The 22,509-nt window shown below is 42.7% G+C and overlaps 1 protein-coding gene across 2 annotated transcripts in view; it reads right to left on the bottom strand.

Annotated features, from left to right (window-relative positions):
• ACBD6 (acyl-CoA binding domain containing 6) overlaps positions 1-22,509 on the bottom strand; it is a 168,604-nt gene that overhangs the window by 93,020 nt on the left and 53,075 nt on the right. For both annotated transcript variants that reach the window (XM_066624957.1, XM_066624958.1), the window contains exon 5: positions 18,239-18,344. In XM_066624957.1, coding sequence (XP_066481054.1) covers positions 18,239-18,344 — 106 coding nt within the window. The remainder of the gene's footprint in view (positions 1-18,238; positions 18,345-22,509) is intronic.

Below are 22,509 nucleotides of genomic sequence, written 5' to 3' on the forward strand. Positions count from 1 at the left end.
GGCTGCTATCTCCTCCTCAAACTGGCCAAAAAACTGATTAAGCTGCTCTGCCATGGAATCACTACTGCTGGGCAGACTATTTAAGTTGACTATTAAGGTCAACTTAAGGAGGTGGTCATTATAGAGAGGTGATCAACTTTGGAGGTTCTACTGTAGTACTATAGAATTCAAAGGGAAAGCTGTTTGAGCGAGGATGACATCTTTCCTTTAAAGTGAAAGTGTTCAAGGCAGTCTAAGAACTTTAGCTGCTTGACCTTAAAAATAATTTGAATTTCCAACCAATCTAAATGGTGGCATTGAAATTTCCTGTACAGCACCATTCATATTAAACACAAACACACACATATACACCCCTTAACAAGAGACAAAAAGGGTGGGGAAGTTTTCTGTGAAGGCTGTTTAGATTAGCTCTGTTTAAAATAGCTCTTTGGTCAACTCTATAACATTTCATGAAACATGAGCAGACCTAGGCCCAAATCAAACATGCAAAAACTCAAGTGGATATGGGCATTTCCCACAAAACACACACACACACACATACACACACACACACACACACGTAAAACTCAAGTAAGAAAACACACACACACACACACACACACGTACGTAAAACTCAAGTAAGTTTTCTTATTCATGAGATGTTAGTATCTCTCATGTTTTCACCTATTAATCTTAGAGTTTGGAGTTTTCCATGCGGGTTTTCCAAAGTGCAGCCGCAATATTCACATGGTTTTCAGTGTCCATAAGGCCTCAGACTTAAAACTCAGGTACACTGACATTCATTTGAGTGTTGTAAGGCAAGATGGCATCCTGGACCAGCTGCCTCCTTTGCTACTGTTTACCCACTCCTTGTTTTGGCTTTCAAAGGCAACCATTTCTCCTCCTCCTTTGTGGTAAGAGACCCAGCAGCTAAGATGACTTCTGCTAGACATTTTGCTCTATCTACTAGGGAGCGGGGGTGGGGTGGGGGGAGAGAGAGAAAGCCCTATCTTATTAGCAATTTGATCCTCTATCCACTGGAAAGAGAAGTTGGTGAAATGCCACCAAAGGCATGCACCGCTTAACAACCTTCCGCTTAACAACAAACCATGTATACAATGGTGACCAGCACCCCCATCATTAACTGGCGCACAACTGTATTATTTATTTATTTAGCATATGGCATATAATACATGGACTTATATATCAGTTAGACTAGATCAAATGTCAATGTCCAGTTCATGCAGCCATTCAAGGACAGAGTTACCTTCATAGAAAAAGTCAGACCATGGGCCAGTATACGCCCTCAGTTTGCAGCCAGACACAATGTGGTACATGGTTTGGTGGGAGAACCCGCAATCACACTAAGGGGTAGATACTAGCCCCTATTTGAACACTGAGTCCTGACGAACACCATGTAGGATATGGATCCTATTCAAAGTTATCCAGTGCTGACGAGGTAAGTCGAAACCTGGCACCTTAAGTGTAGCATCGTCTATATAACTACCCGTTTCTGGGCATTCGACTGCCCATTTAGCTTTCCATTGGGTATTGATGTTAAAATTGTTCTGTAGATGTTGTGCAAGTGCCAGAGATGGCTTCCTGGATTTAAGCCTACCATTTGATAGATGAGGAAGATTGGCAAGCACTGCTAAAAGTGACTTGGTGGTGATTTTTCTGTATTCTTTCACTAATGCCTCTTGTCTCCGTAGGGCTGGTGGTGCTACGTGGCTCAAAACGGGGAGCCAACAGACAGGAGTGGGTCTTATACAGTCGCTTATAATTCTCATGGTTTCATTTAATCTGGCATCAATCTTGCTAGTACAACAAGCTGTTGAGCCATACTGGAGCACAGTATTCTGTATTCCACACATACCCAGGAGTAAGCCCCTCTGACTATCATTGTTAAAAGTATATACAGCATAGCCTGTTAAAAGTACAGAGCTGTAACATTTCCCCAGATACAGTCACATACCATGGTAATATCAAGTCTAATATATTAAAAATAAAATATTGAAATGAATGGGGACCCACCTGAAATTGGTTCATGATCAACCTAGCAGGTCCCAACCCACAAGTGAGAAACACTGCCTCAGTGTATTAAAAAAAATTAGTGGATACCAAATCAGCAGAAAATAGCTTTAAAGATCCACTTCCAGGTTTTTTGCTCCTACATTGCTCCCCCCAGAATGCTATACTATATTCAGCCACTAGATGGGGTAAATAATGGAAACTAATGGAATGAAATTATAATTATTTAACAGCCTGAAGGTAGGAAATTGGACTTTGGTGCTTTTTTTCCTTGTTACAAGGCATTTAAAGGTGGATGATATCAGTAATGGGTTAAATCAGTGAACACCGAGGTCCCACCTATAATGAATACAGGTGGGGCATCAGAATCCATGGAGTTCCATTCTTGGAACCCCCCATGGCTACCAAAAACCACAATTAAGGAAATCCATGATTTTGGACCCTTTAAACCATCTGAAGGTGACCAGAGCTGTGCTTCAGTCACCTTCAGAGGGCTTTCTGAAGCCTGCAGAAGCTGCGGGTGAACAAGTGCGGCCTCTGCAGGCTTCAGAAAGCCCTCCAGAGGCGACCTAAGAGCTCACCCTGCTCCACCTGTATTTACCTATCTTTCTAAAGTTCATACATTTGAAGAACTGCAAAATTAGGGCATTTGCCTCCAGTAACCCAGCTGGTTAATTAGATAGATCACATTTCCTAACACATGAAATCAGTGGCGTAGCTAATGATCGTGTAGCCCAGTGCCAAATTCAAAGTGTTGCCCTGGAAGTGATGTCACAGACAGAAGTGACATCACACCCAGGCTTTTAAAAAAGTGAAAATTGGAACCCACCTCCTCCCCCCAGCAGCTCACCACCCACTTGCTCTGCTGTCTTCCCCTAGTCAGTGGCATAGCTAAGGCATATATCTGCTACCTGGGGTCAAAGAAGATTTTGTAGCCCCCTTGCATGACAAAATCAAATTTAATTAAGTAAATAAATAAAAAGTTAATGGTTCCATGCTGTATCATAACAACATCTCATTGGCACTCAGAACAATCAGTCTCATAGGTCAGTTTGGAGTTAAGCAAATGCACTTTTTGTTCCACAAGGCAGTTGTGTTTTCATTTTCTAATTAATTGCCCATAACTTTTGATAGAATACAGATATTCCAATGCAGTTCATTTCATTGTATTCTGCATTAAATTACCTTTCCAATGATATATAACATGATGGTATTATTCATACATACCCAGATTTTCACAATTTTGGTCACTAGGGTCAAGCTCAACATGTTGCCCCCCTAAAGCTTGATGCCCGGTGCAACTGCTACCCCCTGCATCCCCTTAGCTATGCCACTGCATGAAATTTTTTATTAAAACCAACCTCTCTTATGGTATGCTTTGTGCTAAATCTGACTCTAAAGTGTAAACTGTTTCTTGGTGACAATCACAACAACCTAGGAAAAAAGCCATATACGTGGTAATATAATGCTTACAAATGTCATTACGGAAAAATACAGTATGGAAAATATTAGTTACATTTTCCATATCCATGTTGCAAATTACACTGATTAAGTATAAGCAATTTATGCAATTCAGCTGCAGTAGTTCAGTGCTGAAGGTCAAATTAGAAGCATTTCATGAGCTGACCATTCTGCTCACACTTAGCCTAAAATCTAGTGTATATGACAATGTACACAACAGTGTGCAACTAATGAATTTCAAGGATTACCATACTTCATTTTATTCCCAAGTCATTAAAGCTGTTAGGATCCCTCTCACAAATGCATCTTGTTCAATGTAACTTTATTCATTTAAATACAAAACACATCCAATCTCTTATATAAAACATATTCCACCTTAGATAATTAACATGTTTGCATTAATATCTCTAACCAGGTCTATGTGTACTCTTCACTGAGAACATTAAAATCCTGAGCCCAAGCAACTCAAATTTTGCACCAGGAAGTTCTATTTGGAGACTTTTATAAATTATGCAAAGAACGTTCACATAATATTTTATTTTGCACAATCTTGCTTGCCACAGGAGGAGCAAGATCAAATTCAGGCCCCTGAATCAATGCCCCCCCCCCAACCACCAGAATATTGCTCAGCTAACCCCCTTTCAATTATTTTAGCAGTTATTACTCATACTTCGAAGTACATTTTTGCAGCCAAACATTAGAAATGAGCTTTTAAAACATGGCATAAGCCAAGACTTGCAGGGAAGCTCAATTCTACTTTCAAAGTCACATTCTCTTAGATTTCTTTGCTCCCATGAAGTTGCAGCATAAGTACAGATCCAAAATATACTGTATTTAGAATGTCCATTAATATCTTTTTCTTTTCCCATGGAAAACACATTTTAGCTGTAAAAGAATGAGGGTGCTTTTTATGCTCTCAAAGATCTGGAATAAAAATGCATAAATCTAATCCCAGTATACTGACCCTGCCTATTAAATCTTCCATGCCTCACTTTGGTTAGCTGCTGCCAGCTTGGCCAGCTTCTACAGCAGTTTCTCAAGTGAACAGCACATAAATTTTGCTTTGCTACATGTCACAGGACTAGTCACAAACAAAGCAAGTAGGGAGGCTGAAATGAAGATTGTCCCCTCAAACATATATGTGCATGACGACTAAATATTGTATGTAGGAACTGATATTAAGTCAGACAAAAAGGTAAGTCAGAGCTAAGATAAATGAAAGTCTCAGTAAGAAAATAATATTTACTGCTGTCATTTTGAATTCAATTACCATGAAACATCCAAAGCAGGATTTTTCTGGTGGATAAGACTTGTATTGATGGGATAAGCTACAGAGGGTAGGCTCTAAAACTTCCCTTGACTTGCAGCAGACATGTAGCAGAAAAAAAGGGGGGCGGAACCTATGGTTTCTCTTCCCAATCTAAGCAGTGAAATTCTTTCGGGTAAGATAAAAAATACTTCTTATATTTTCTTTCAGCTAGGCAAATGAAATGCTTTTTAAAGCATTTTATTGTTACAACCAATCCACACTGCTACAAATCTTAGAGCCAAGATTCAAAGGTAGTAATGATGATGATGGATATTAGTGCTACTGGCTCTGACTGAATTACTTAACAAGATTAGGAGTTGAGTCAGAGTACTTTCAAATGTTTTGCACAATACAGAACACCTTCAGATATTTGGTCCAGATATGAAGTTCGGGAGTCTGCAAAACATCTTGTACCTGTCACATGGAGGCCATGTGATACAAAAGCTTTCTGCTACCAACTTCTGTTGCTTCTCACTTGTCCTGGATTGTTCAATTTTCCGCATCAAGTGGAAGACACCAACGAGCATTTGAAAATTCAACTGGTTCAACCTAATATTCCAAGTTCAGTGTTATTAAACTGAATAACGAAATATGACTACTATTCAAATACATTATATAGATGCTTATTTTTTACAGTCTACAAGCCATCGCTTGTGAGGGGCTGACACATCATGATTTGAAGTTGCCTTGTTAATCACAGTTTGCACCAAAAGTGGTCTGCCATTATATCTGCATTCAGAAATCATAGTTTGTGCTGTCACTGCATCCTTACAGTTTGCTTGGCTATAGAAACAGGTCAATAGAGTGGCTGTAAACTGACATTTTACCAAAAACTAAGAGGCTCTTGCTCTCACAGAGCACTTCCTCCTCACTTAGTCTGCCCAGCAACAACCTCATTTCCACCCACTCCATCTGTGCAAAATGACTGGCCAGAAACCTCATTCCTAAGCCAAGTAAAAAGCAAGGAATGCAAAGGATCTTTTTACTATCTTTACTCATGAAACAAAGTTAACACTACAGTGTCAGGTCTATGTTCTGGATAAGGCAGAAACACAGCCAACAAGGTGGTTCAGGAACAGGTGCAGATTGCTGGAGTCAGCAGGATCAGCAAACACCTGTGACTGCCTCACCTTGGGTGTGGCTTAGCCTACACTGATTGGCCACTCCAACTACTTCATGTTTGGTCTGTTGAGCTTCCAGTGCAGCAGTAGGAGTGTAGTAGGAGACTACTGAACTGCTGCCAGTAACTTGGGAGGCTGGATGTGAGTATATACATGTTGTCACTGACCATGGAAAGAACTTTGACTGTGTATCTTGGAAAACTGATTTGGATTTGTTGTTTATGGACTGACTGCTCATCGTGCTGACTAGGACTGTTTACTAATTACTCTACCTGTGATAACCCTTGCTCTGAAATATAACCACTGCATTCAAAGAACTCTGCTGGTGTATGCTGTTTTGTGTGCCTGCTCATCCAAGGTTCCATACAATTCTTTACCAGACAAAGGGTTGCAACTCTAACACACAGCACTGTTCAAGACGCCATAAATGTTGGACATATACCATGTCCACACTTGACTATTTAAATAAACCCCAAAACAAATGTAATACATGTATCTTAGTCCCCACAAGCTTTTTCTACCATGGGAAAACACACCCATGTCTGCTCACTACACCACTGACTGCTTTCCTCTCATGCAGCAGTCACTGTCACCCTACACCAGGGTTCCTCAAACTGTGAGTCATGCTGATAGTTGGTGGGTTAAGAAGCCGAAACAGACAAGATGATAGCTGAGAAAGAAAATATATGGAGTACTATGGAAACTGAACCTGAGCCACACTGTGCATTTGCTCATGAGTAAGTGAATGTGCCTTGTTCCACTGCAAAGCATAGGCTGAGAAGAATCCAACACCACCAGAATGGTCCCGATCCAATGAGCACAGCCCTCAAAAAACACCAGAGAAGGAAGTCCCTCTCCCTCCATGCTAATGAATGTATTGAGCCCTATTGAAAGTGAAACTAAGCTACACATTGCATTTACTCACAAGTAAACAAACGTGCCTTCGCTTGTGCTGAAGGTCAGGCAAAGGGGAATGCAAGCCCACCAGAATGGTCCCAATCTTATAAACCAGAGCTCAACAAATGAACCAGAAGGCAGCCTCCTCCACCGCTCCCCCACTAAAAAGGATAAAAACACAGGCTTGAGCTGGTAAGATTTTTTTTTTCCTTTTTTAGACTTGTAAAGCTAGGTGGATCCTAAGAGTTTCTTATTTTAAACAGCGGGTTCTGGTGCTAATAGCTTTGGAAACCACTGCCTTATTGGAAAGGGTTGTTGCTTTTTCCAGACTCCCCTGACCCCCCCAGCGGAACCTCATTTCCTCTCCTCATCACTCTGGGGATTTAATGCTGTTTAGTGGGAACCTTTGAATCTCAATCTAGCCCCCCCTCCAAAGAAAAAGTTGGATTTAAAACTGATTTCATCTCAAATCACACTGAACTTGTTTAAATATAAGAACTTCAATTGAACTGAACAGGGCTGAAAATCTTACTGATTTTTTTTTGGGGGGGGGGTGTTATTGCAGGCAGGCTACAGAGTGAATTCATTTGGTGGAACAGGGCTGGCTTACCCATCTCATCTTCCCTTATTTATTTGTTTTACTTTATTTATAATTATTTTAATTTGCTTGATGACCTCACTTCCAGTTTGTCCCAGAAAGATTATCACTCTAAAAAGTGGGTCCTGTGCTAAAAGATTTGAGAACCACTGCTCTACACCAGGAGTGCCCACACCCCGGCCCTGGGGCCACTTGCTGCCCTTGAGGACCCCCAAGGCGGCCCTCAGGGAGCCCCCAGTCTCCAATGAGCCTCTGGCCCTCCGGAGATTTGTTGGATCCTGCACTGGCCCAATGCAACTGCTTTCAATGTGAGGGCGATGGTTTAACCCAGGGGTGTCAAATATAAGGCCCGGGGGCCAGATGCGGCCTTCGGAAGCTTTTTATCCGGCTCTCAGCTGCTGAGCAGTGCTGAGGTGTTACTGCTAAAAGGGCAGCCCCCACAAAAATTGGGTTCTCTCATATCTTGAAATATAATCAAGATTTGCATGTCTTCTGTCATTCGTAGTTAATGAGTTCCTAAGTGGGAAACTGCTTGTTTTTGGTTATGACCTGTTTAATGACATCACTTCCTGTCTAACAACATCACTTCCGGCCCTCAGCAGGCATCATGAATGCCATTCGGCCCTTGGTATGAAATGAGTTTGACATCTCTGGTTTAACCTCTCACGTGAGCTGTGGGATGAGGGCTCCCTCCACTGCTCTCTGTTTCACGTCTGTGATGCAGCAGTGGCAGCAAAGGAAAGGCTGGCCTTGCTTTGTGCCAGGCCTTTTATAGGCCTTGAGCTATTGCAAGACCTTCATTCATTCATATAAGTTCATCTTTAATATATTCATTTATGTAAACTTATGTAAATTTATTCAAATTTTAAATGTAAATTAATTCTTTTTTTCCCCGGCCCCCGACACAGTGTCAGAGAGATGATGTGGCCCTCCTGCCAAAAACTATGGACACCCCTTCTCTACACATTACCTTGCTTTAGCTGATAAGGATGTGCCTGTTTTGTGCCACAAAGGAAGAAAGAAGCAACCTCCAAATGTGTGCACAGCAATTTTCAACCTTTTTTCATCTCATGGCACACTGAAAAAGTGCTAAAACTGCCATGGCACACCATCAGTTTTTTGATGATTCACACTGCAGTGCTGGCTGGGGGCTCACATCCCCATAGCCCTACTAATCCCTCATAGCCCTACTAATATATGATCTTCTCCCAAACTCCTGCAGCACACCTTCAGACCATTCATGGCCAGGGACTAGGAGAGGGGTTAATTTGTGCCCAGGCCCAGAGTCAGAAAGGGGGCTCAGGAGCCAAAGAAGGGGGCCCCAAGAAATTTCCTGGGATCTTACATTTTCCAATCTCACCCAGACTCACTGCCCATGTGAAATGCTGGGGCCATTACCGTAGGCTCATGGCCACAACTACTGCCACAAGCCATACACACCAGGCCAGGAATGCATACATTCCTTAACAGTGACACATCTAGGATGAAACTGACCTGCTACAATAGCTCTTTGGCTTGTGGATCCACTTACTATGAAGGAGTGTAGAGGAGCTCAGCAACACAGCTTCGGGACTGAAGTCGGTTTTGGGTACATAGGACACTCTCCATTCTAGCATGAGCCCAAATGCAATTATACTAAACTCCTGCAATATATTTTCTATATTAGAAATATTTTACAGATACTTAGCAGTGTTTTCTGTATTACTGTATCTAGCTGTCAACGCTGGGCATGCAGGTAGACCTGAGCTCTGTATTGGGAAGACTGATAGACCTGAGCTCCAAAGACTATTCCGGCTGCTGCCACTTTCCCCCTGCCTGTTTTGTCTCCATTCTGTCCACCCCGATTGCCACTCCCCACTCTGTTTCACCCTCCTCGGTCTTTGGGAAGGGGTCCAAAAGAAACACTGTATCTCCTGATAAAATTCCTCTCAGAAGCCCTGCTCACGGCACGCCAATGAGCCACAGCACAGTGGTTGAAAAAAAATTGAATTCCTTACCTTGTGAATGTCCCATTATTGGAAGAGGAAGAAGGGCATTCTTTATCACATGGGAATATGCCTCCCACTTTGAGGCAGGACCAAACTTGATTGAAGGTCTCCTCCCATGCAGGAGGGCTTCCCAACTCAGTCTGGAGCTGATGAGTTGAAACTGAGATACCTTCCTGATGAACACATCCCCTTGGCATACCAAGGCCAAGCCATGGTAAAAAGGGGGTGGGGTAACACAACCTGTGGTCCCCAGAAAATTTGAGGAAGAAAAACATTAACAGGAGAACAGCAAAACAACAAATGTGCTTGTAGCACTAAGACAGAGGCTGAGTACCGTACCAGGAGGGTTAGGGAGCCTGGCCCGAGGAAGCCCTAAATAACTACCTCCCACGTATCTGATGAGGAGATGAGGCCCAGCTAGAATTGCAGTGGGCAGTATGCCCTCCTTCCTCTTCCAAGAATAGGATGTTCACAAGATAAGGAATTCCATTTTTCTCTGGAATAGGAAGGAGGGCATTTTTTACCACGTGGGATATGCTAGAGCATTGCCTGAAAATGGGTGAGTCTGGCGGTGAGTCTCCTACTGTGGCAGTACCCTCTGAAGGACCCTCCTGCTAAAAGTAGCATCTGCTAAGGTGGCCAAATCAATCTTATAGTGCCTAGTGAATGTCCTTGGATGTTGCAAAAGACACGAAAAGGGCATCTGTTTATGTCTTCGGTACAGTCTGTATAGAATCTGAGCAGCTGCTGGACAACCAGAGTGTGCCATGCTCTCTCTTTTGGGTACACCAGCTTAGTGCAAAAAGACGGAAGGACCACCTCCTAGGTCCAATACAAAATGGTGTTAACCTTGGATACAAAGGAAGGGTCCAGATGTAGGACGACCATCCTTGTGAAACACACAAACGTTCTACCACAGACAAGGCATCTATCTTGGAGACTCTTCTCACCAATGTTATGGCTACCATAAAGAGAGTCTTTAGAATCAACTCTTCCAGGGGAACCATGGCCAGTGGCTCGAAAGGGGCCCCCCTAATAGGGGGGCTCTATTATATGTGGGGGGGCTATGCACCAAAGGGGGATTGAAGAGGGCCTCTCCCCTGTAGAAAGCTTGTAATGTGGGGGTGGGTGGAAACACTGTACTTTCACCCTGCCCCCAGAACCCAATTAAGGGCCACCATGACTTTTAAGGGTATTAGTACCAAGACCCTTAGTGAGGCCATTCTGGAGAAACTCTAGGACGTGTTATATTTTGGGTCGGGCAGCAACAATCCACCTTTCCAAGCACCAGTGGAAGAACTTCCTCCAGGTGGACCTGTACATCTTATTTGTTGATGGACTCCTAGTTGCAAGTTACGTGCCCACAACCCCTTCAGAGTAACCCCAGGAGCAAAGAACCTTGCAAAGAACCTTTCTACCTGGTGGCTGACCTTAGAGGCAAAGAGGTCTAGAACTGGGAGCCTGAATCTCTGGGAAATCTGTGTGAACACCTCTGGGTTCAGCCTCCACTCTGACTCGCTGGTTGCTGACTGAGCCTGTTGGCAGCTACATTGTGAATGCCTGCTAGATGTTCCGCTCTCAGCAAGGCCAGATTGAGTTCTGCCCACTGAAAAATGACTGCCTCGCACATCAGACTTTTTGACCTTGTGCCTCCTTGTTGGTTGATGAAGGCCTTGGTTGTCATGTTGTCCGTCCGGACTAGAAGGTGCAGTCCTTGCAGTCAAGATTGGAAGCGCTGTAAGGCTAGACAAATAGCCTGAAGTTCTCGCCAACTGATGCTGTGTTTGGTTTCCTTCAGGGACCAGCTTCCTTGGGTCATTGCTCCTTGTGTATGCATGCCCCAATCCAGAAGGCTCACATCAGAGGTGACAATAGTAATGGCATCATGAGGCTGACTCCTTTGGAGAGTCTGTCTGATGCCAGCCACCAGACTAGGCTTTCCTTGACCTCCATGCTCAGGGGAATGAGCCAGTGGACTCTCATCTCTAGCAGATAAGAACATAAGAACAGCCCCACTAGATCAGGCCATAGGCCCATCTAGTCCAGCTTCCTGTATCTCACAGCAGTCCACCAAATGCCCCAGGGAGCACACCAGATAACAAGAGACCTCATTCTGGTGCCCTCCCTTGCATCTGGCATTCTGACATAGCCCATTCCTAAAATCAGGAGGTTGTAAATGCACATCATGGCTTGTAACCCGTAATGGATTTTTCCTCCAGAAACTTGTCCAATCCCCTTTTAAAGGTGCCCAGGCCAGACGCCATCACCACATCCTGTGGCAAGGAGTTCCACAGACCAACCACATGCTGAGTAAAGAAATATTTTCTTTTGTCTGTTCTAACTCTCCCAACACTCAATTTTAGTGGATGTCCCCTGGTTCTGGTGTTATGTGAGAGTGTAAAGAGCATCTCTCTATCCACTCTGCCCATCCCCTGCATAATTTTGTATGTCTCAATCATGTCCCCCCTCAGGCGCCTCTTTTCTAGGCTGAAGAGGCCCAAACACCATAGCCTTTCCTCATAAGGAAGGTGCCCTAGCCCTGTAATCATCTTAGTCGCTCTCTTTTGCACCTTTTCCATTTCCACTATGTCTTTTTTGAGATGTGGCGACCAGAACTGGACACAATACTCCAGGTGTGGCCTTACCATCAATTTAGTAAGGCAAGATGTAGGTAAGGAGCCAGAAGGAACTGCAGCGGGCACAGGTAGAAGCGTGACCATGCCACTATATCTTGGCAAGAGACCATCAGGCCTTGGAGGCTGGCTAGCTCCATAAGATCCATGCTCTCTGCTCGGGCAGCATGAAGAAGTAGATTTTGGAGAGCTTGTTGCCTGCCTTCAAGGGCTATCTTGAACATCTCATTGTCCACTAGAAGGCCAAAATGCACCAGCTGCTGCAAGGGGTTCAGGGAACTCTGCGTTCTGTTTACTACAAAGCCGTGGTGACTGGGAATTCGGGACTTCCCCTTCCCTGTGCTGTCAAAAGTATGTCATCGAGATAAAGAAACAAGGCGATTCCATGAGAGCCACCAGGATTTTGGTGAAGACCGGCTGGAGACTGCCAACCCAAAAAGGAGGGCCCTGTATTGGTAGTGCTGATTTGCATAGCAAAAACAAAGAAACCTGCAGAGAATGGAAATATGGAGGTGCACTTCAGAGAATGATTGATGACATGGTTGCCCTCCTGGAGAGCCCCCATGATAGGTTTCCAGGTCTTCATCTTGAATTTCCTCTTTTGGAGAAAATGTTTCAGTCATTGCAAATCCAAAATGGCCCTCATGTCCCCATTTTCCTTTGGAATCAGAAAAAAACACTGAGTAGACTCCCGCCCCTCTGCTTCAGGGGAACTGGTTTGATAGCTTCGATTTCTAGGAGGTGAGCTATGGCTAGGAACTTCTGATGGCGCTTCTGGGGGTCCCTGGAGGGTGGAACTTTCCAAAATCTGTTTCTGGGGGTCCTGTGGAATCTAGGGAGTAACCTTGCGAGACTGTCTGAAGGACCCAGGCGAAGCCAAGGAGGTGCCCACCTATAGGGCAGGGGGCATCTCCCAGCCTGGCGTCAAGCCCTGAGGTCTTCGGATGATTTAGAGGGTGTGGAGGAGGGGTTACTGTGGGGTTTGGACCTGGGAAACACTCTTGACTTGTTCCAGCGCAATCCAGATTTGTGCTGATCCTGCAAACGAAAGGAGGGTTTTGAGAACTGAAAAGACCCCAATTTGGTTTTGCTAGCATTCTTTTTCCCCAAAGGAAGGACCTTGTGCTTATCTTTACTTTCTATAAGCAATGGATCGAGGGTCTGCCCAAATAGTTTGGCTCCTTGGAAAGGGATCCCAACCAGCCTAGTTGGCGAGGTGGAATCCTCATCCCAATGATGCAGCCACATATTGTGCCTAGCAACCACATCTGAAGCCATCGCCCTTGCATTAAGCTGCATAGCATCAAACGATGAGTCTGCTGTGAAGGCAGCAGCTGCCAGTGCAATCTTCTTAAGTCAGTTCTTTGCCTTCTGCACAGCGGAAAGCAGACCTGAACATGATAGAGTTAGCTGTGGCCACCCTGAAGGTATGAGAGGTAACTTTGAAGTTCCTCTTGAGGAGAAAAAATACTGAGCTCTAAAGGTTCCGCAAAAAACCCGTCCAATCCCTAAGAGAAGCAGAACCAAACTGGGTTGGGAAGTCTCTCTGCACAGGATGAGACCTTCAAACAAGTCTGGTTCTGCCTTCAAGTGGGAGGGGCATACCCATGTGGTAAAGAATGCCCCAGAGAATTGCTGCTCTAGCATGTGCAGTTCTGCCCAAGAGTCATTTGAGAAGCATAAATGCTGAGCCATCCTATGGCCCTCACCAAATGCCCTGCAAATAAGGGTAGAGCGGAGAGAAAAGGCGATGCCCCCCATCCTTATTCTTTCCTTCCCAACAAAAGCAGTCCCTTTGGTAGCTCCACAGACCTGATGGAGGGACGAGAGGGGGAACAAGGTGCCACAAGTGCTGACATTGCTACTTCCTTGCTCTCTCTGCACCCTCAGTTGCAGCTGAGTGTTCAGGGCGAGGTGAGGAAGGATGATGCTGTTCCTTACCACCCCTTCAGTGCCATCTCTTTCTTCATCCTCACACAGGGCTTTTGGGAAAATGACCAAGAAGAGAACTCATTTTCAAAAATGCCATGCAAGGATAAGGAACGAGACAGCGCTGAAGGGGAGGCAAAGACCATTCAAGCTGCAGCCAAGTGGGCAAAGAAAGCAAAGAGGAGGCAATGATGACAGCAGCAGCCACAACACCTTCCACCCTTTTTCTTCCAGCTCCACAGGAAGGAGAGGGGGACTGCTGTTCTTCTAATCATCTTCTTCTTGCTTGCTCTTAACAAGCAGTGAGAGGATCAAAGCACTGGACAGAGACATTCCATCAGTGGCAGGTTGGAGTAGGGTGGTTCTCATCAGTTCACTCCCCCAAAAGCACCACTCCATGAAACGTATTCAGATTGCTTAATCTGTTGGCTGGCCATGTCCTCTAGTCCCATCTTAATGCAAGGTACTCCATCTTGAACACCAATAATGTAGTGAGAAAATTTTCTATATGAATACCTTTTCCATGACTATATTTTCAAATTTACCATTTCTAAAAATGTACATTCATAAATCAAACCACCAAAATGAATAGATACAACAGCAATGAAACTAGCCAGTTTCAAAGTTGCAATTAACTTTTTTCAGGTACCTGATCCAAAGACCCATGTATTCATATTCAACAAAGATAAATGCACTATTCTTCGTATGTGCTAAAATAATTTTCAGTGCCACATTTTCTTTACATTTAGCACAACATAAGTGCAAGACATTACATTGTTTTGAATATTTACAAATATTTTCACAGAAAGCTTTAATTTATCTGAAAATACAATTTATTTAAACCACATATATGCTTCATTTGATTTCTTTTTCTTAACCAAAACTTAGTTCAACTACTGTTGACTATTGGAAGACATCTGAAATATTTAAAGCACATAAAATAACAGTAGTTTTCTTTTAACTTGTCTTAATAAGCGCAATCCTATCTTGCGCTGGAACAGGCAGGCCATGAGACCTGTGCTGTATCCAGTGCAAGATAGGGCCCCGGAGTGGCTCAGCCAGAGGTAAGGGGAAACTCTTCCCCTTACCCCTGGGTAAGCCACTGCAGCCCCAATGGCTCTCCTTGGACTTGTGCCACCTCCTGAGGTGGCGTAAGTCCAACGAGAGCGGAGCAGCTTGAAGCCACTCCACGCTGCTCAGGAACAGGGGTTGGGATCAGGCATAAGAGCCGGGTCCCAGCCCCGCATCCCACACAGCCCTCCCCAGCCATGGAACACTCCCTCCCGCCTCTTCCCCCAGAGCCTTGTGTCAGTCGAGCTCAGCCAACACAAGGCTCCCCAGCAGAGCCAGTGCGGAGGCTGAATTAGAGGAGTAACAATGTCTCAACCAATGGTGCTTGTACCACTGGTGGTACTTGAGGTGGTGTCCAGTGGTACATGTGGGACTCCGCAAACCCTTGCTGCCTGGCAGCAAGTATAGTAGCAACATGTTAAGCTACTTAAATTACTATCGTATCAGAAAGGTAAAGTTGATCACAAGCTATTCCTCAATTTGCAACTTATACAAACTTATAAGGTTAAACAACCTGTGGCTTCTAACAGCACTATAGAGCCTAACTGCGTTGCTGCAGAAGCTCTTTAGAAGCACACAGATGTTTCAGTTCACTTCATCTACAATGAAGGTTTTTAGTCTTGAATTTTAAACTTCCTCCTCTGCTTTCAACAAATTAATTCATATGAATTCCTGATTAATAATAAAAGGCCATATTATCAGCATTCAGAGCCCCAGCCGAGAATGTCATGGCTCAAAGGGCAGAAATCTGCTTAGAGATACAAGAGAACCCAACTGAATTGGTGGCGTCTCAGTCTATGAATGTGTAAGCACTTCATCTGTTCAGTAAAACACAATGTGCTGAGGAGCTACATGTGTTAAAGACCAAGAGCAGGACCAGCAGGTAGTGTGCAAAGATAGAAGCAAACATGACAAACAGGTTCTGTTTTGTCTGACCACACACATATACCCACCCACTCAGATATCTGCTTCTTCAACCTGCTTTTTAAGAACACATTTTTTAAAAGAGAGTTCACAAATTACATTTTGAATTATCTATTAGTGCCAACATTTATTTAGTAAAGCAAGGCTAAATTCCCTTCTTTCTTGCTTTGCAAAGGACAAAACAAGGGGAGGGACATATAGGCATGGTGCCTGGTTCCATTTTCAGTGAACAAAATTTATTTTTCCTTGCTTAGTTGAGTTTCATTGCACAGAAAGTGGAGGAAAGATACTACTGTGCATAACTGGTGCTGGAATACTACTGCTTCTCAAAACCCTGGCACTGTGAAGGCATGGCAAGAAGGAAGCTCTCTGGAATCACATGAAAGAACCAAAAACAGCTGTACTCCAACTTCCATCATGAAGACGAAAAGCAGGGCCACACAGAAGTCTGCAGCACAGAACAATATAGTGCTGCCTAGCAAAGAGCAAGTTTTCAGGGAGCTGACATTTATTTCATCAGAACTCCCTTCAATGAGAAGTAAACCTACTTTCTGACAGATAGAAATGCACAACACACTTCAAAGTAATTGAATGAGCTGCTGTTCAATCATTCCTAAAGCCTTTTTAAAAAATGTGACACTGGCAACAAAATTGCTGCTGAAATCAAGAACCACCTGGATACTCCCCACAAGACAGACTATTTGTATAAAGTGCATCTCAAATGGAATAGGCAGCTTTTAAACACACCAGCAAAAACATGCTGATTTACTTAAACCCTGCCACTCCTAAAGAACTTAAGGCGGCTTACAATAAGAATAACCAATAATTGACAAAATCAAGTAAAACAAATTAGATAAAAGCAGCCCTGAGGCAGATAAAACAAATCTAAATTGGCTGTAAGACAATCATAGTAGATAAAAATACAAACCAGTTAAAAGAATCTATAAGAATTTAGTTATAAGTATAAGTTGTCATTAGAACATACAAAAAATTATCCTGGATCAGGCCAACAGTTCATCTAGTACATGAACTAGATGAACATGAAGTGGCCTCTGGGAAGCAAACAAACAGAAGAGAAAAGCATATTTCTCTCCTATCACTGTACTCCTGCACTCAGAAGCATATTGCTGTTGGAGCTGAAGGTAGTGCGCAGTCATAACAATGAATAGCCTTCCATGCACCTGTCCTCCATGAATTTCTTCAAGTCCCTTTTCAGGGCATGCAAGGTGGCGGCCATCACCAAATTTTATGGCAACCAAATCCACAGGCCTAAGTGACACAGTGACACAAACTAATTAGACACTGTGGAAGAAACACCTCCTTTTATCCTAAATCTCTCACCAATCAATCAGTCTCACTGAATGATCTCTGGTTCCAGAACTGCGAGACAGAGAAAAAAACCTTTCTACACCAGACAGAATACTACAAGTTTCAATCATGTTCCATACTCAAATAGTTTCAATCATATTCTATCTTCAATCATGTCCCATCCTCAAATTCCAAACTAAAAAAAAAACACCTCAGTGCTCTAGCCCAGGAGTGTCAAACATCAGGTTCATGGGTCGGATGCAGTTCCTGGAAGCTCTTTATTTGCCCCCCCCCTTTATAAATGGGCTCTCCCAGAGCTGCCCTTTCTGCTGTGGTTCTGTGAGGGACGGAACAAGCCCCAGAAGGCAAGGAATGCTACAGAGTAAGGGGAAGACTAAGAGGAGTGAGGAGGAGCAATATGCTGCTGAGGTGCTGGGAGAGCACAACTATTCTTCGCCTGCTTCTGCCAAGAAATCACTTGGCACACCACCTCTCAGCGACTGAACTGCAAAGTGGCTGATTTTGGATACCATTACAGTGGCATAGTAGGCAGGCAGATCTAACCCATAGAAATAATCCACCAAAACATTCTCTTGGACAAGCCCCACTAAAATGAATGGGAACTGTTGAAGAGCTCTGTAGTGTCCCGGCAGAGCTACTATTAATTGCAATTAGTCTTGCGCGAGAGAACTTCCCACTGGACTGCGCTCCCACTTGAATTTTTGGTAACAGAAGTGCTATTTGGATTTTCTTTCTCAAGCACCAAAACGTTTGCTGAAACCATAATTATCAAATTCAAAAGTCAAACTCTAACCAGGTAATTTGGCTAGGAGTTGCAGAGTTGGATGATGCTTCTTCAATTAACAGTTGTTGGTAAAACATGCAGAACTAGAGCTATAACAGCTGCAACAAAGGATTATAGAAATGAGAGGATATTAATTTGACATATCAGCCTTTAAGACTGAGTAATCCCTCCCTTGGCCCAATACCTTCTCGTCTTTCATATTCACATCCACTTTTTTTGATCGGATGGCTTTGGTTACATGGTCAATGTTGTTTTCTCTGCAGTAGTCAAATATGTTCTTATCTTCTTCCCTAAGAAGAAATAAGGAAAAAAAAAAAAAGAGAGTGTACTGTTACTGAGGAACACATACAAAGTACATAAGTATCAGTTGCTAGTTTTACCACTGACTCATTAATTTCAGCATTACTGAAAGATTACTGTACTAAAAGTACAGATTTCCAATGCTTTGCAAATCAACAGTACAATTCTGGTTAATGTACATACAGCCTCAAAGACTTCTTAAACAATATACAGCATAGCTATCCTCAAAACATTCAAATCTAAATGTAAAGCATTATCTTGACTTGCTTGTTAATGTATGGGCTAACCCAGTGGTACTCAAACTTTTCCGACCAATGGCTCCCTTGAGCCCTCGTGGCTGTTGGTCATGACTCCCCATCATGTTCCTGAGGGCTGGAAGTGACATCATTAAACAGGAAGTGGCCAGATATTAAATATAATATTATATTTCTTATAATATAATACTAAAAAGTAAATATATATTAACTATAAATATTAATTATATTAATCATATCATTAATTAAATGCAGATCTTAAAAATATATTATTAATACACAGCAATATACATGCTTTATAAATGATCAGCTGCTGATCATTGTTAGAGACAGAATGCCAGAGTAGGTATATTTTGTCTGGTCCAGGTATATATTGTCTGGTAGGTATATTCAAATGAACTTTGTGAAAAACCAGTCTGACCAACAATACACACACACACCCCTATGGAACCCAATCCAACTAGTCATTTCTCCCATTCTCCTTGGATATAACTGAACCCTTTATTAATTTAACGGCCAAGTAAAGTGTGTGCTTCTCTCCCCCCCCCCCCCTTGCTGCTGTAGCATTTTTAAAATGAAAGTGCTGATACTGGGCTCTTGCAGCAGAAAAAAACACCAGGACATGCTTCCTCTTAACCCAGAGGTGTCCAAAGTTTTCGGCAGGAGGGCCGCATCATCTCTCTGACACTGTGTTAGGGGAAAAAAAGAATTAATTTACATTTAAAATTTGAATAAATTTACATAAGTTTACAATAGCTCAAGGCCTATAAAAGGCCTTGCACAAAGCAAGGCATTGCCTTTCCTTTGCTGCTGCTGCAGCATCACACATATAAAACAGCAAGCAGTGGAGGGAGCCCTCATCCCACAGCTAACGCGAGAGGTCAAACAGTCACCCTTACACTGACAGCAGTTGTGTCAGGCCATTATGGTCTCCAGTAAGTTTCCAGAGGGCCAGAGGTTAATTGGAGACTGGGGTCTCCAAGAGAGCCGCACTGGGAGTCCTTGAGGGCTGCAAGTGGCCCCAGGGCCGGGGTTTGGGCACTCCTGCTCTAACCTACTGCTCACTATGAACTCTCTACTGCCTCTATAGAACTCCCCTGAGCATATGCATTTTTCCATCACTAAGCTAGAGAAGTACCATTTCAGGCAGCAAGTGGTAGAATCAGGTTTGAATGCTCTTGCCTATTTTTTTTTAAAACATCTATACAGGAAAAGATAGATGAAGATTATCATAGAGAAGATTACACGATCCTCCTCTTTGAAATGCTACTATTGTACATGCAAGATAGTTTTGGTTGATTTCACTGAACACATAAATTAATCCAGACACATTGCCAGCACATGGCAATGTATTAGAAATTCTTAAATACTTTGATCTACAAGTTGGTTTTTCAAATGCATTTATCCACAATTTCTCTATATAACAATCAAAACTTTGCTGCATTTGATTGGTCTTTGATCTCCAAAGACCTAGCACATTTTCCCAAAATCAACTCCCTAAAGGTTTAATTTTAGTTCCTTCACAATAATTTTAGCTGCAAGTTATTCTGTAATGAGTTGCTAATGAGACATCAGTGCGCTAAACAAAAAACCACCTTTTTATTTGAAATCTGTGATGTCTGGCATGTGTATTTTGCGTCAGTCATCTCCTGAATCATGCAGAACACCATCGAAAACTTTTGCTTTGTTGACAAGGCCCACAGAGTCTAAATTCAGGGCAAGGCAAAAAGAGAGAACAGAAAAAATCGCAACAAGCTAGAATGGACCTGAGGTTTCCTACCTGTGGTTTAGAGGGAGGCTAATTATCAATTTATACTAGCATCAATAAATGGAGGATAAAAATATTCTATTCAGAGTTTTCGCCTGCTCTAATACACAGTAGAAGTAGTTCCATCATTCAAACTTTAACTGCACTGAAGATTGTGAAAGAGTTAAATAATGATACTTAGATCCATTTAAAATCTGTAGACTTTCTGAGCAAGGACCATGTTGTGCATCCTGTACACACACAATTGATGTGTAATAAATGTAAAACAGTAACAACAATAAAATTTGGCAAAAGTTAAAAGATTATTAGTGAATATATCTGGAAACTGAGTTACAAAACCCATACAAGACATGCAGGCAGGCATCTTCTCCAGCTTTCTGTTATTTCTTAGTGATAATTCACTAATGAGTGAAACTTGACAGATTTAGAAGAGTTCCTTAAGAAAATTAAAAAAAATATTTAGACAGTTTGCACATCTTTAAAAAGAGAAAATACCATATTCTGGCCCAGCTTTGCTTACTGAAGATGACAGCAGTTTTTTTTGTTTTGTTTTCTCTGGATGAAGTCTTTAAATAGCTTCTCTTATCTATGCCAAAATAACTAAGAGCTCACATTATGCTGTGTGTCTTTCAGAAAACTAAAAAAAAAAATGAAATAGTAATTTTTAAAAGAGAAGGCATTGTTCCAGGGATTATTCTTCAGGAACACTGCACAAAATCTTCCTGGTGTTGTGTCTTCTTTGAAACTCAACAACCACCTGACAACATGGCCATACTCCATCACAATCCCCTCCCTATTTCTCTGGACATATCTGATTGTTACTGTAGAGGGAGACTTGGTTGGCAGATTCTACCTCGCCCAGGAAGGCTCATGCGCCACAACAGGTGATCTTGTCTATCTGCTTGGCACTGTGATGCTGAGCACACAGAAGCTCAATGAAGCAGAGACAGAAGTAAGCATGGGAGCCAAGACACACTTACAACAGTTACTGTTTATGTCAAGGCCTTCTTACCCCCAAGGGACCCATCTTCACATAATCTATAATTATCTCTCCGTTTAATCGCCCCCGTCACTTCAGAGGCTCTCCTGGGCACAGGAAGAGGAAAAGCTCATTAACTGAACCTTTTCTCCTCTCTCCAGCCACCCATAGCTTTTAATTGCTTGGTGTTGTTATTATCTATCAGTGCAACTGGGATCATTTTCATAAGAAAGAGTGGTGGGAGGGAGTGAAGCATGCACGTGTCCCTGAGGTATGCATTGCAGACAAACCTTTGCTTTCTCAATTATTTATGCCAGCTGAGGTTTTAGAGGCTGAATAAATCCACAACTCAAGTTTATTCTGAAGAGTCTGGTTCCCCTCAGGGGAAGTATTGCCCACTTGCCTGCACACTTCTGTGCTGTCCTCTGGGAGTAACCAGGACATAACAAAACATGTGTCAGCCAATTGCTCACGCATGACAAAAGCATGTGCAAAATTCAACATTAGCAAGTGAGGCAGCCCTGGAAAAGCCACAGCCTACTCATCCCCCTCAATGCAACATGGTTTCTTTCTAGATCTCTTTTCTGTCTAATTGGTCGCAACAGACTGTCATTTTAAAAAATGAGTCCTGGTGCTAAAATGTTTGGGAAGTACTGCTGTAGTCTATGCTTAAATACAAAATAAAATAAAACCACACACACACACTCTACTGTGCTTCTTAAAAAGTAAAAGAATGAAATGAACCCTAAAATGGCTATATGTTCCTTGACAAATTATTTTGCCATTCCTAGTCCTCAGAGATTATACAGGTATATTGAACATACGTAGCTGCCTTATAATTTTCCAGTCCAGCTGGATCAAGGACCTTCTGCATGCAAAGCATATCTTTTATCGTGGAGCTGTATAACTTCCCCTTTCAGGATCTTCCTCCTTTGTTCTAAAGAAAACCAATTTTACGTGCACTTGAATAGCATTTAGTTAATTACAATTACTGGCAAAACTGAATTCATCTCATTCACAACACTGCCACTGATTGTATCCAATGCTGCTGTGCAACTAGAGATTGCATGCAACACTGTTTCTGTCAACAATTTTTGTTTCTCTTTCAAGGGTGAACATTTCCTTGCTCAAATGCATGCATGAATAAACAGATA

This window comes from Tiliqua scincoides, chromosome 4 (assembly GCF_035046505.1).
Source record: "Tiliqua scincoides isolate rTilSci1 chromosome 4, rTilSci1.hap2, whole genome shotgun sequence".
In the NCBI taxonomy this organism is placed as follows: Eukaryota; Metazoa; Chordata; class Lepidosauria; order Squamata; family Scincidae; genus Tiliqua; species Tiliqua scincoides.